The following is a 15,374-nucleotide window of genomic DNA, read 5'->3' on the forward strand; positions in this document are numbered from 1 at the left end:
ACATCTGCTCTCAAGTAAATTATTAAACAGCTTTTGCCAAAGTTTATGCTCACTTGAGGTGATTTTTGACTTGTGCAAAAAATGGTTAATGCGAATAACGGGAGAAGTGCATCAAAAAAGTCACGTGACTTTGTGCTATGGAATGGTAAAGTAAAAAGTTCGTGCTCTGCATTTAACCCATCCAAAGTGCACACACACACACCAACACTGTAAACACACATTCGGAGCAGTGACTCGTTTGATAAGATATTTTTATTTTAGTAAAAATGATAATGACAATATATTTTTATTTTAGTAAAAATTATAATGACAAATGTGATTAAAAATTATGGAATGCATATGGTAAATTTTGTGAATTAATTATTTACAATAGTTAACAATGAGTTTGTGGTCATGTCCCTTAATGCTTTATGGGGGGTGCTGTTTAAACAAAGTCCCTTTCAAGGAAAGTCTGTTAACCCTGTGGCCATTTTTGCAACGCCTCTGGGCAGCCCAAACAAGACCAAGTCCTATCTAAAAGAATGAGAAAATCCTGAAATCTCAAAAACTCTTCGCTGAATTTGCAATTAATTGCAATGAATTTGCATATTTCAAATCAGCAACAAAATCGGAAATGAACTGCCTCATGAATGTTGTTTCTTATGCTCGAATATAATTTAAAAAGCTTATCTTTCAGGCTGGACAAGCCAATGTGTTAACCTTCTTTGTATTTCTAGTTTTTGGTTTAAATCACTTTAGCATCAGGCTGCAACATAAGATTGTGTGAGTTTAGCTGTAAGATAACCCACGACTTGGACCAGCTTCAAGATGTCATCACAGGGACCCCAACAGTAGCCAAATTCAGGTTAAACGAAAACGTTTAAAACACAAATTGAACCAGATAATACAATTTGTATTATTTCATTCCATTTATGTCTTTTCATTTATGATTGATCATTTTCATTACACTGTGGCATTTCACAGCAATCTACAACTTTGAATGATATTTTACAATGTTAATTGTTAATAAACTTAATTAAACTAAGAATTAAAATTTTGGATGTTTTAAACTCAATCATATGAATGAGTGACGTTTGAAACATTTGAAATATAGCTTAATACATATTTTCTCGTGCCATTTTAAATTGCTGAGCCATTTAAAACTCTTTCCACATGTAGAACACCAATAGGGTCTCATATAGGCATGACTTTTCAGATGCATCAGTAAGTGTGACGGCAATAGAATTTTTTTGTTGCACTGAGCAGAATTAAATCCCTTTCCTCTAGAGCGAATGTGCAGGTGATTTTTTAAATCGCTTCTTTTTCGAAACTTCTTGTCACTCTCAGAACTCTGCAATTTCTTTCTAGAGTGAGTTTTCAAATGACATTTCAAGCCTCTTTGATATCTGAAACTCTTCTCACACTGAAGACACTTGAATGGTTTCTCTCCAGTGTGAACCCTCATGTGAGTGTGAAGGTTTCCTTTAAGCGAGAAACACTTTCCACACTGGATGCATTTAAAAGGCTTCTCTCCAGTGTGAACTCGGATGTGAATCTCAAGGTTTGCTGTGTTTATGCAAGGCTTTCCACAGTAACTGCAAATGAAAGTATCTGCTCCAGGGTTTTTATGGTGAGCAATTACATGAGTCTTTAGTTCTTTACTGTCTGTGAAACTCTTTCTACACTGACGACACTGAAAACTGTTCTCTCTCGAGTGAATCCTCATGTGGTAATTAAGCGTTACGTTATGTCTGAAACTCTTTCCACACTGATCACACGTGTAAGGCTTCTCTCCAGTGTGAATCCTCATGTGAACCTTGAGGTTTCCATTAAGTGTGAAACTCTTTCCACAGTGATGGCAGATAAAAGGCTTCTTTCTAATGTCAGTTTCTACATGATTCTTAAGGCGTTTCCTGTTTGTTGAACTCCTTGGTTTCTCTCCAGTGTGATTTTTGATGGGAGTCTTAAGACCTTCCGTTTGTGAGAAGTGAGGTCCTGTGTGACATCTTATGTGGCCATTAAGGGTTCCTTTACGTGTGAAACTCTTTCCACACTGAGGGCATGTATAAGGTTTTTCTTTGGTGTGAATTCTCATGTGAGTCTTAAGACTTTCTTTTCGTGAAAAAGTGTGCCCACACAGTTTGCAGTTGTAAGGCTTCTCTCCAGTGTGAATTCTCATGTGGGTTTTAAGGGATCCTTTACATGTAAAACTGTTTCCACACTGAGGGCATGTATAAGGTTTTTCTCCAGTGTGAAGTCTCATGTGGATATTAAGACTTCCTTTTCGCGAGAAGCTGTTCCCACACTGTTTGCAGGTGTAAGGTCTCTCTCCAGTGTGAGTTCTCATGTGGTTATTAAGGGTTCCTTTACATGTAAAACTGTTTCCGCACTGGGAGCATGTGTATGGCTTCTCACTGGCGTGAATTTTCATGTGGGCTTTAAGGTTTCCTTTTCGAGTGAAACTTTTTCCACACTGGAAGCAGGTGAAATTACTTCTATTCATTTGAACTTTTTTTTGTGAAGATGTATGTGTGCAACTAAAAGATTTTTCTCCATTTATGGAATCATGTTGTTTTTCACAATGGTCTTTCTCTTCTTTTTCATTTGATTCTGGTCTCTCCTCTTTCAAAGCCATCAAGTCTAAAGTGAAGAAAAAAAAGACAAATACAAATAAGCGCTAAAGCATCAAAACCACCATAAAGCATCAAAATCAACATTTCAAAGAAACTGAAATCTCAGAACTTTTCAGTATTGTTAATTTTAGGAATTAATGAAATACCTGCAGCCCAAAAGGCTGCTTGTCAATTATCAAACTAAAACAAGATTTAAATTTAACTTTTTAGTACGAGAAACTATATTTTTTAAACCCATTGTAACATAGAAACTGTGCTTGTTACAGTTAAATCTCTTTTTTTAGTGATATTAGATCTTTTGATAACATAGACCAGGGCTGTACATTTTTTGCATAGCGCTGGTGCTACAAAGGTTGAAAGTTTAAAGATCTCTAAAATAACATCTCAGAAAAAAAAAATCAACAAAAAAGAATGCAGTTTAATCAGGCATGTAACAGGCAAAGGACACAAAATCCAAGAAATGTTCTCAGAGAAACATTTTATTTTCCCAAAGTGGCAGACTGCAGAAACACCTATTCCCTGACATTGTCAGTTTTGTTAATTCAGCCCAGTATCACAATCCAACAAGATCCATTTACAATTCAACCTCACCACAACATTAAACTTCAAATTCTATGCACCAGCTCCAAAATAAGAAGAACCGTTGTTCATAGCAACACAAACTCATCAGAGGCCTGTAGCATGATGCCGGTTTCAGTCAAGTTCGTGTTTAGTTTGAGTTTCCAGACTCAAGAAGGTGGGTTGGTTTTGAGAGAGTTTCGTCACCGTGTTGAAGCTCATCAAGAGAATGCCAAGAGCGTGCAAAGCAGTAATCAAAGCAAAAGGTGGCTACTTTGAAGAACCTACAATATGACATATTTTCAGTTGTTTCACACTTTTTTGTTATGTATATAATTCCACATGTGTTAATTCATAGTTTTGATGCCTTCAGTGTGAATCTACAATTTTCATAGTCATGAAAATAAAGAAAAATCTTTGAATGAGAAGGTGTGTCCAAACTTATGGTCTGCACTGTATATATATATATAAATATATATATATATAAATATATATATATATATATATATATATATAGCAGTGGTAAATGGGGCAAGTGAAAAACGATTAACACCTGGCTCTCGTTGAAGTGATTGGCGTGGGGACAGGCAAGATCAGAGATCGTGGGGACAGGCAAGATCAGAGAGAGCTGGAGACTCGTGGGAGTTACCCCAGAGATGAAGACTACAGTAGTGTGAAGTAGAGAAATATTTTTAAGTGCCTCTCATGAAGTTTGGGCCAACAGATTACCCAGAGGCATTCCTCCATCTGTTCAAAAAGACAGTTGAGGCATGTGGGTGGCCGACAGACAGCTGGCCGGTCCACGTCATCCCATTGCTGTCGGGGTAGGCCCAGAAGGCTGCCCAAAAACTGCCCGTCCCGAACCTCCTGGTGTATGCCGGTTTAAAAAGAGCCATTCTCCAGAAGGTCGGCCTCAGCCCCGAACAACACCGTCAGCGCTTCCGGTCGCTGGAACTGACTGAAACAGGCTGACCCTTTGTCTTGGCACAGCAGCTCCGGGACTCTTGCCGCAAATGGCTGTTGGCTGAAGGAAGCGATGCCGAGCGATGCCATCGCTGGATCTGGCCATCCAACTGGCAGAGGATCAGCTGGCGGCAAGCTCCGGGGTCGGCGAGCCCCTGCCATCTATCTCTCTCTCTCTCTTTTTCCCTGTCTCTCCCTCTTCCCCTGCCCCGAAACCCATCCCTCTCCCTAGCTCCTGTTGGGCTGGGCCACCGAGGGCCGCCCCCAGCTGGAGGTCGGGACGGAGCCAGCAGCTGGGGCACGAGGCCCGACCCGGGGAAGGGGATCGCAGAGCCAAAAGGGGTTCAAGAATCCTCCTGCTGCTTCCACACGCCAATCACCTAACCCACTTCCTGCCACTAGAGCGGCCTGCTGGCGTTGCGGGGATCTGGGCCATCTCGTGGATCGGTGCCTGGTCATGGAGGTGGGGATGTTGGTCCAGATCCGGGACGACCCACAGGCTGCCCCTGATCAAGCCGGGTTGTACCAAATACCTGTAAGTATTAAGGGGGGGGGGGGTTCCTATCAGGCCTTGGTGGTTCAGACCTTCATCCATCAAAGCCTGATACAAGCTGGGGCATTGCATACTTGCATTAACCATTCATTGCATGGTTAAGGTGAGCTGTGTGCACGGGGATATAGTGGAATACCCCATAAAGGCCATAGCCATCCAATTTAGGGGCCAAAAGTTGGCCGTTAGTCTGCGCCTCCGGCATCTGCTAATTTTGGGGAATCCACTAATTTTGGGAACCAACTGGCCAGCGTTTTAAGCGAATTGTACGAATTGTTGGGCATTAAAGTGGTAAGTACCAGCATCTATCACCCAGAAACGGACTGACTGGTCGAACGGTTTAATCGCACATTGAAAACCATGATTCGTAAGTTTGTACAAGAAGACGCGAAAAATTGGGACCGATGGCTAGAACCCCTCTTATTTGCTGTGCGCGAGGTCCCCCAAGCCTCCATGGGGTTTTCCCCCTTCGAGCTTCTTTATGAACGCCAGCACCGGGGGGTGTTAGACGTCCTAAAGGAAACTTTTACTCGCTTTTCATATTATTCACTTTACTTTAAGTTATACTACATAAACTTTTTAATATAACATATCACTTTTACTATATTTCTACTGTGCACTGTATCAGTGCATATTTCACTGGATCCATAAAGCATCATCAGTTACTGTACATGTGTTATTATTTGTTGTGGAGTTCATCTGTAGGCTATAGCGCTATCAAAATGAAAAGCAGACTACAAGTGTGTCACTTTTTGATATGTATTTACTTGTTTTATTCAATTTTCTCAACGATAGTAAATTATTAGCGTTTAAAGATGTATTAGCGGTGTCCTGACCTGAGACACAAGAAAGAGAGAAAAAAAAGAAAGAAAAATGTTGGGATTGAACACAGAGAAAGCAATAAAACAACTACATTTCATTTAATGTACATTCAAATTACATTACATGCATATTTCACAGTTATACTAAATTCACATTAGAATTGTATACCGAAAAAATCTACGAAATCAACAAGTGAGACAAATGTGAGCTTTCACAATTCCTTACGAAAATTTCTAATTTTCCAAACCTAACTTAATAACTGGAGGCAAAGTTTTTTTTTACCTCCACGTAGATCACAAACCTCTGAAATCGGTTGATTAATGTAAACGTTAACGTGTTTTTATTCAGAAAAACGCAGCTCCCCCGTATACTTTCATTTGTTCTTAAGGCAGTCTTGCCCTCACTAACATGGCGGATGCGTTGACGTATCGCGGCAACTGCTAAAAGCGGCTAATGAGGCGTCTAGGTATTTAGATGTCTATGGTGTTAACAAACCGGCTGTGAACGTGCAAAATCTTCATCTTTGGCTCCACTTTGTGTGTAAAAGGTAATTTTGAAATGTCATAGAAGTTAACATTAGTGTTTTCTTGGTATTGTAAGCTGCAAACGTTAACTGTTAAATGTTTGGTCGTGGTTAAGACAGTAACGTCAACGTGTTTTCGGGGGCTGAACGTTAAATGAAGGCTCTTTTTTAATGTAATTATGGGCCATTTTGAGTGAGCGAAAAACGCTAACTTAATCCATCATTCACGTTCGTTAGTAAGGTTAAATTAACTGTTGCTTGCTGTAGGCTGGTCTGTCTTTTCTGTGTGTGTCTTTTAACCGTTTAACTGTAAGTTTACTTCAATATTTTACTGCTAAATCCTAATCTAATCATGGCAAACTATATATTGTTGGAAAGGTCTAAGACTCAAGAATACATATTTGTTGATTATTTTGCAGAACGATATATGGAAAACAGAGGAGATACTACAGATCCAATAAAACTCCTCCTGATGGAGTACTTTGAGGAGGAGCCAAAGGTGCTGCTGCTAAATTAGGAAGCAAGCACACAGCATAAGAAAACGGATCATTTTATTGGAATTTGGTTTAGTGGGTAGGGAATGTAGTGACACATTGATAACAATGTTACCACTGTCAATACAGAGTCCTGAGCATTGCAGGGAAATTCCACAGAAAAACAACATTTTGTGATTCAGATATGTCCGTGTCTTCACCTCTCTTTTAGGATGCCTTAGCAGAACTGCCAAGCAACCAGTGCATCATAGTTGTGGGTAAGGATATTCATGTCAGCTCTTAAATATTTGAAAGTGCTGTTTATTTGTTTCATTGATTAAATTTTTTTTTGCAGATGAAGGAAACAAAATAACAGTGGATGAAGTCACAGTAAATCATCAGCTGTTCTCTGGTTGCTGTCAGCTATGTGTTCAGCCTTATCAGTCTTATACGTGCTGAACATCATGTTCCCCAAGGGAGCAACCCGGACTCTGGAATTTATCCAGAGGTAGGCCTATGTTTTGACAAGGTTCTTTGCCAATTTTATAGTATACTTAGTTTTGCAATGCCATGTCAAAGTGACATGATACATCTTTTGTGTTGCCACAGAAGCCTGCAGAATGTGGGTTTGAAGCAGAAAAAAGGGCACAAAACAATACAACATTCCACCAAAACTGCTTCGATTCCTGTCGGACCTGAGTGACTTCCAGAATCCTTGAAGATTTAAAGGTCATTACACAAACTCCTTTGTTACTCACACTGTCTTATTCTGTTGAAATCTTGTACATTTGGCACAACTCTGTAAACTCAGCTGCTGGCTGAGACAAACCGGCCGCTGCTCTCGACCAGCTAATGTTACCTGCAGGCAGGAAATAACAGCAGAGAGAGAGAGGAGGAGGAAGGACTGATGCCCGAGTTCTTCATCCTTTTGCAAATGTTGGTCAGTATTGTGATGTCATATATAGAGTTTGTATAGTGACTTTTCTATTGTAAACTTTATACGTTATAAATAAAATATGAAATTCTAGTTCTATTCTGAATTTAAAAACAACCACGGAGCTTATATGCACACCTTAGTGTTTGTTTATGTATGGCAAGTCATATCGTCATCTCAATATATCAATGTTATCGCACATCGCAGATTGTCCTTCTATCATGCAGGCTGTCCTTACACCCTTTCTTGCTTCATTCCTCATTTGGTCAGTTGGTTGTTTGCTAGGATGGCTGAATGTGCGATGCAGTGAAACACTTGGCTTAATTTAACCGAAGTCATAGATAAGGAGGAAGTGAAATGTCATTTATGTTCCAAGTTCTTTTCTTGGGATACATGTTCAATGCTATTTAAAGTACCTCAGCAAGATCCATTTGCGAAGTAATATTATTATAATTGATTATTGTTCGCACAGTAGCTGTAGAATTCATGTGTCCCCTTTTCTTGCTTATCTAAAACGATTCAGAAATATATATTTTTTGAGAGATGTCCCAATGTTGTTTTATCTACACTTCTTTTCTGTTTAATACAACAGTGGTTTGACGAAACATTGGATATAAATAAATAATAATAAATTACTTAATATTTACCATTTTGTGTATATTTCAGCTTCGAGAACAAAATATCACTGTGTCTATGACCAAACTGTCCGAACAAGCCCTCCGTATTGCATTACATCTCCAAGAAGACACCAAGAGCTTTAGAAGGCCAACCCCTCACCTCCAGGGAAATGGGTCTATATTTCTGTTTTTTATATATATATATATATATATATATATATATACACATGCACACATACAGGTGCTGGTCATATAATTAAAATATCATCAAAAAGTTGATTTCACTAATTCCATTAAAAAAAGTGAAACTTGTATATCATATTCATTCATTACACACAGATTGTGTGTATTTCACAGACTGATATATTTCAAATGTTTATTTGTTTTAATTTTGATGATTAAAACTGACAACTAAGGAAAATCCCAAATCATCACTGTCAACTTTACACTGGACATCAAGCAACGTGGATTATGTGCCTCTTCTCTCTTCCTCCAGACTCTGGGACCGACTTCCAAAGGAAATGCAAAATTTACTTTTAATCAGAGAACATAAATTTGGACCACTCAGCAGCAGTCCAGTCCTTTTTGTCTTTAGACATTTCTGACACCGTCTGTTGTTCAAGAGTGTCTTGACAGAAATAATGCGATAGCTGAAACCCATGTCTTGCATACGTCTGTGTGTAGTGGTTATTGAAGCACTGACTCCAGCTGCAGTCCACTCTTTGTGAATCTCCCCCACATTTTTGAATGGGTTTTGTTTCACAATCCTCTCCAGGGTGTGGTTATCGCTATTGCTTGTACACTTTTTCTACCTCATCCTTTCCTTCCCTTCGCCTCTCTATTAATGTGCTTGGACACAGAGCTCTGTGAACAGCCAACCTCTTTTGCAATGACCTTTTGTGCCTTGCCCTCCTTGTGCAAGGTATCAATGTTCGTCTTTTGGACAACAGTTTTCCCCATGATTGTGTAGCCTACAGAACTAGACTGAGAGACCATTTAAAGGATTTGCAGGTGTTTTGAGTTAATTAGCTGATTAGAGTGTGGCACCAGGTGTATTCAATATTGAACCTTTTCACAATATTCAAATTTTCTGAGATACTGAATTTGGGATTTTCCTTAGTCGTCAGTTATAAACATCAAAATTAAAAGAAATAAACATTTGAAATATATCAGTCTGTGTGTAATGAATGAATATACAAATTTCACTTTTTGAATGGAATTAGTGAAATAAACCACTTTTTTATGATATTCTAATTATATGACCAGCACCTGTACACACACATGTATATATAGACTGTCTATGAATATTAAACTGCAAATAGACCATTTAAACATGAATGTTCTGCATGTTTGTGAAAAAAATTATCAGGGCTCTAGACTAACTTGTTGCATTTACAAAAGTTAGGTGCTCCCCATCGCTGTCCATACAGGAAATAATGACTTGTAGCCTAAATGATTAACTAACAATCTGGTCAACAAAGTTCTTATTTGAAGCAAAATTCTGCAAGAAAGATAACTTACTGAAAAAGTTTTGGTGCTTAAAGTGTTTCACTGAGCTCAAAATAAACTTAAAACATCTCAAGATAAATTACATAAAAAGAAAATCTAAAATTAAGCGTTTTAAGGGCTTCAAATTTAACATCTCATGGCTCAATGTCTTATGGACTATCCTCCACTGCAGTCACATGCCCCTCGTATGGCCAGCTCCTGTAGTTTGGCCTTCTTGATCTTTCGCCTTGCCTAAACCAGCTGGCCACACTTTCTCTAGCAGCAAAATTATCAGATCTTCCACTGTGTCTGAATGAAGGGATGCTCTAGTGTCTGATCTGAACAGTTAAATGGTACCTAAACAGTTTATACTACCATTTCAGCTATTAAAATAGTTCAGTTTTTTATGTAATAGCAAAGAGATTATATTTTGTTTCGTTTTTTTGTTTTTTTTTATTAATTTAGAAAAACGTTTGGAGCATTTTTTGTTTGTTAAATATAAGTTTGTTTAATACAGTGAGCCTAAGTTTGATCAATTAGCATTCTCAAATCATCACAACCTGCCTAAAATAAAATCTATAGATATAAAACAGTTCAAGCATATAACAATATTTTAACGTTAGACCCCGATAAATGTGCACTATATCCAATAGTTTTTATTAAGACGCTTCAAGACAGAGACGCCAGCGTGATCACTTGCATTTTTTTCAGTGGATATGGAGTCATTCAACACACGCAAAACTGTATTGCATGATAATACTGGTAAATTTACTGAAATGTATTCATAGAGCCCTGACATCCATACAAATTCTATAAAGTCCTATTTGGACAGAACTAGTTTTACAGGGGGTTGTTCAAGAAATTTGTGTTTCACAGACGTACTTGGCGAATTTAAATCCTGTCTGAATCTGTTTTTCTCACACAACCTCTGTAATAATTCAAGAGCAAATTACTTACTGTTTTTCGGCAAACCCAAACCAGCCCGAATGTGAATGTCTTTGATTGCCAACAATATTTTTTTGACAATGGGTTTCCTTGTGTGTTTTGGCCAACGGGAACTACCGTAGATGCATGTTTGATATGTTTGCCTCCCGGCAAATAAAAAATAAAAAATAACAATAATAAAATCAAGAGCCAGAACCTGTAAACTGTTAAGACTGACTACTTCAATATCAGCACCAGGTAAGATTACTCGTGTTCATGTTTTAATGACATAAATTAAACATGGTTTTACTACAAAACAATAAAAAAAAATCAAGATAGTTAAACTAAAGTAACCACATTAACCATGGTTTTGCTATACTAGCCATATAGCTTCACCAACTTAGCAAAATGAATTGCTAATGTTCGGACTGCATTAACTAATCAATACAACTGACAGAAATTATGATCAATTTGGCTATTGAATAATGGTGTCCACTTGGCACATGGAAAAAACATCCAACAATCACGTCACTTTACAGAAGAGAATAATGCATTTTAAAAGACGGAGTGAACTTCTGTAGAGAAAGTGCACAACCTAAACTGCTCTTCACACGAAACTGCATCATATTAAAGATACTATACAAAAAAAATAATAAAGATAAAATGTGATCTATGCTTTCCTGTCAGGTGTCAAGACACGTGTGTGTTGTTTAATACTTTTTAAACATGTTTTCCCCAATGCACAACCATTTAACAATTTCTTTATATGCAAAAAATAAAAATAATAAAATTCATTTTTGGATAAAGGCTCATTCTAACGGCAAGCGAGTCTCTGAATGAGCATTAGCACTTAAGTGTAGGAACAGAGGGAGCACAACAGAAAGATAGTGCTTACTACAGGGTTTCTGCGGATCCTTAAAAAGTCTTAAATACCTTTAATGGTATAGATTAAATTCCCAAGAGGTCTTAAATTTAGGGATGTAAACTAGAAACCATGCTTAATATGGCTCAATGTGATGTGCCAATTAAACTTCAAAAGAATATTATAATTTCATTGGATAAATATGAGAGCTGCCAATTTCAAACTAGCTATCAGTACAGAGCTGCAATTTCATTACAACAAATTAATTTGAAGTTAACTACTGGCAGATAATAAATGTGCATTTCCAATCAGCCAGTCTTATTTGTACAAAATAAATAATTTTGTTAGATAATGTTTTATATTTAAAGGCATCATATGACCATGCTACAGATAACAGTGATGGTGTAATGCAATGTTTACATAGTTTAAGGTTCAAAAAGCACATTATTGTCAATATACTCTACATTATTGATTTTTACGAAGCTCATCGTTCACGAACAGCTTGTAACACTCGAAAGAAAAAGGAAAACTTGCATATGAGCCCTTTAAGTAAGGGAAATGAATGGTTTGCATTCTAGTTCAGAAATTGATATTGGGTTTAATTAAGCCACTCATATGACATACTTCAAAAGTATTATTAGTTACTATGAAAGAAAACATACAAAAGACCAAGTTATTGATTTGAGCTTTGAGAATGAAATCTAACCTTTTTTTTCCTCAGTATCTTCTTCATTGTTGACACTGAACACTTCTTCAATCCTTAAGTCTTCACTCTCCTCTTTAATAAACTCCATCTTTATAACTGTATGTCATGTAGATCTCAGCTGCTTCACCGGTAGGTTTTTTTCCCTGTGTGTTTGGACACACTATCATTTTTAACATAAGAACATTAATAAAATAAAATAAATTAAAATCTGAATTACTTCCACAAATGTTATAACTAAACTCTGCAGGGGCTGGCTCTCCAAAAACAGCCTTTAACACCACTGTAGACACAATGAAATCTGTTATAAGGTTTGACAAATAAACGATTTAAAATAAAATATATATTTTTGCTTTTCTTGCAACCTTCAAGTGTTAACAATAAACTGATTTAAGGCAAAAGGAGACGAACGCTTTCCTCAGACAAAATATTACAATGTTGCATCCAATAAATATTAAATCGCTTGTAAAACAAACAGAAATGCTTAGAAAAACCTCTTTAATTGCTTAGAAAGTAACAAACCTTTCTACAGCCGAATCACAAAAGAGCAAGGAGCTAGTGATGTGTTGTGTCGTGGTTCATTTTGAATGAATCTTTAATGTGACTCGCGAAGAACGAGTCGTCTCGGGGAGTGATTCGTTCAGTCGCGCATGCGCAATTTTCTATAGGTTCTGCTCTGCTAGTAGTAATTCGTGTCAGTCTGAGCCCGGAAAGAGAATTGATTAGTTCATAGATCGGGTCTATTGGGTTTCTGACTCGTTCCTTAATCACGTGACAGACCCATATACGCTAAGCCCAATGCAATCTGAACCGGAAAGAGAACTGATTAGTTCATCTTTCGGGTCTTCGGGTTGTTCGTTCTTTTGTCACGTGACGTGACAACATTGGCTGGAGTAATTAGTTCATTTAAAACCTTCCTTACAAATGGGTGCATAGATATTATTTTTTATTATAATTATTGGTTATGCTTTACTTTTTTTTCCATGACGGCAAAATCACTTTAAGATTTTAGCTTTTTTTTTTTTTAGTTTGTTTACAGTGGATTCTAATCTTCAAAAATGACCTTGCTGTATGTCATTATGTCCTTTTTGAGCAATCTTTTTGTACATACAGTACAGACCAAAAGTTTGGACACACCTTCTCATTCAAAGAGTTTTCTTTATTTTCATGACTATGAAAATTGTAGATTCACACTGAAGGCATGAAAACTATTAACACGTGGAATTATATATGGAATTATATACATAAGAAAAAAGTGTGAAACAACTGAAAATATGTCATATTCTAGGTTCTTCAAAGTAGCCACCTTTTGCTTTGATTCCTGCTTTGCACACTCTTGGCATTCTCTTGATGAGCTTCAAGAGGTAGTCACCTGAAATGGTCTTCCAACAGTCTTGAAGGAGTTCCCCGAGAGATGCTTAGCACTTGTTGGCCCTTTTGCCTTCTGTCTGCGGTCCAGCTCACCCCTAAACCATCTGGATTGGGTTCAGGTCCGGTGACTGTGGAGGCCAGATCATCTGGCGCAGCACCCCATCACTCTCCTTCTTGGTCAAATACTAGCCCTTGATGCCTTCAATGTGACTCTACAATTTTCATTGTCATGAAAATAAAGAAAACTCTTTGAATGAGAAGCTGTGTCCAAACTTTTGGTCTGTACTGTATATTAGACCAAAATGTAAAGTTTGCCTAGGAAAAGCAATTATTATACCAGCAAACTCAAAATTGTATTAAGAATGAACACACTAGGCTATACATACTTTGTATTGTAGGCTTGGATTATTATATTATTATATAGCCTAGTGTTTATTTACTGATAGACAGTCAAAAAGACAAATTCATCAATATTTTATTTATAACAGGGTTTTATTTATTTATAAAATAATAACACACTACAGATCCTGAAGACACAGCAACAAAAACACAGTGACAGAAATGTCAGAAATAGCATATGGGGCTGTCACGTGATTAAGGAACGACTCGACCCGAAATACTCATGAGAACTACTCAATTCTCTTTCCAGCACGGACTGCATGGTTTAGCCAGAAAATGTCTAATATGGTGAGAAGTTTCACTCTTACTACACTTCTGGCTTCTGAACTGGTTGCAGTTCCACTCTTGATTCCATATGAGGGCGCTCACAGGACGAGTGCAGAATGAATGGAGGTCAATGGCGGTATACCTGTCAAAATCCAATTTTCTCAGGATATAATTTTTTGTCTAGTAATTTGAATGTTGTATTCGAAAGGAGATGCAAAGAAATTACACATTGCTGAGTGTTAGATTTTTTAGAGTCACTTATTTGCTTTAAAAAGTCTTTTAAAATGCCAATGACGTCATACACATCGTACGACCAGAGATACTGCTTTATGGCAATCCCGGTGTATCGCTCGTTGATAGGCTGTCGAGTAAGGGAAGAGTCCCCCTCCCAACAACACGTATGTTACGATCTGTGGTAGCCTACGCAACCTGGCCGATTTTGGACATTAGCCAACTTGGCATTTGGCCAACTTTCCCTCCCATGAGAACCACCGTAAATTCAGGTAGGCATTGACAATTAACACAGTCCACATGGGTTAGCTTTTTTCGTCCTTGGGAAATGAGAAATAGGACAACCCATGCCCACTATTAGAACAATTTATCATTGCACACCTGCGAGGCATTTTTTTCCTTTTTCATTTTTTTTTTTATATTTAGCACCATTGAGCTATTTGTTTGTGTTTTTTTTAAGGTGGCAATACTATACCATATGTATCCGGTATAGGGCTTGGGCGCCAAGTTGCATTCTGGGATGTGGCGGCCATTATGCCAGCTTAGCGAATGTAAACATACAGCCAGTTGAACGAGAAGAGCAGAGTTGGTAGAAAGAAAAAAAGATGTCAAAATCGCGAAAAGGTTGTGGGATTTATAGGGATACGCTAAATAGGGATGCCAAGGACCGGTACGTGGACAAAATCGGCTCTGTTAACGGTTTGGATCCATATGAAATTCCCAACAAATAGACGGAGACTTTTTGCCGCACGTTTGCATTACAGATATCTTCGGCTACCTTGTTTGTTTTGTGAGCGCCTACACTTCAGAATAGTTCCGAAGCTACAAGTCAAGTCTCATGTACAGTTCACAAATGGATGGGTTCAGGAGCTGCAAATCATAGAAACGGAACAGCGGCAAAACAGTATACAGTAATCCGGTAAGCTGCGCTCGAACGTTACCTAGCTGCCAGTTTAGTAACCGTTAGTGCTAACAACCATTCACACATGGACTTTTAACAATGTGTTTCAAAAGTGTAGTTAGTAGCTGTCCACCCTCCCGTTTTTCCGGGGTTCTCACGTATTTGAGCTGTTTTCC

General features: G+C 37.9%; 1 protein-coding gene across 3 annotated transcripts in view; it reads right to left on the reverse strand.

Moving 5' to 3' along the window:
- Window positions 1–214: 214 nt before the first annotated feature.
- LOC127955953 (gastrula zinc finger protein XlCGF26.1) overlaps window positions 215–15,374 on the reverse strand; it is a 39,882-nt gene continuing 24,722 nt past the window's right edge. For 2 of the 3 annotated variants that reach the window (XM_052553648.1, XM_052553649.1), the window contains exon 3: window positions 215–2,619. In XM_052553648.1, the coding sequence (XP_052409608.1) occupies window positions 1,055–2,619 (1,565 nt within the window). In that variant the 3' untranslated portion in view covers window positions 215–1,054. Of the gene's footprint in view, window positions 2,620–12,032; window positions 12,176–12,551; window positions 12,639–15,374 lie in introns of those variants that run through there. The other variant, XM_052553650.1, reaches the window with a different exon arrangement.

The sequence above is a fragment of the Carassius gibelio genome, chromosome B4 (assembly GCF_023724105.1).
Source record: "Carassius gibelio isolate Cgi1373 ecotype wild population from Czech Republic chromosome B4, carGib1.2-hapl.c, whole genome shotgun sequence".
Classification (NCBI taxonomy): Eukaryota; Metazoa; Chordata; class Actinopteri; order Cypriniformes; family Cyprinidae; genus Carassius; species Carassius gibelio.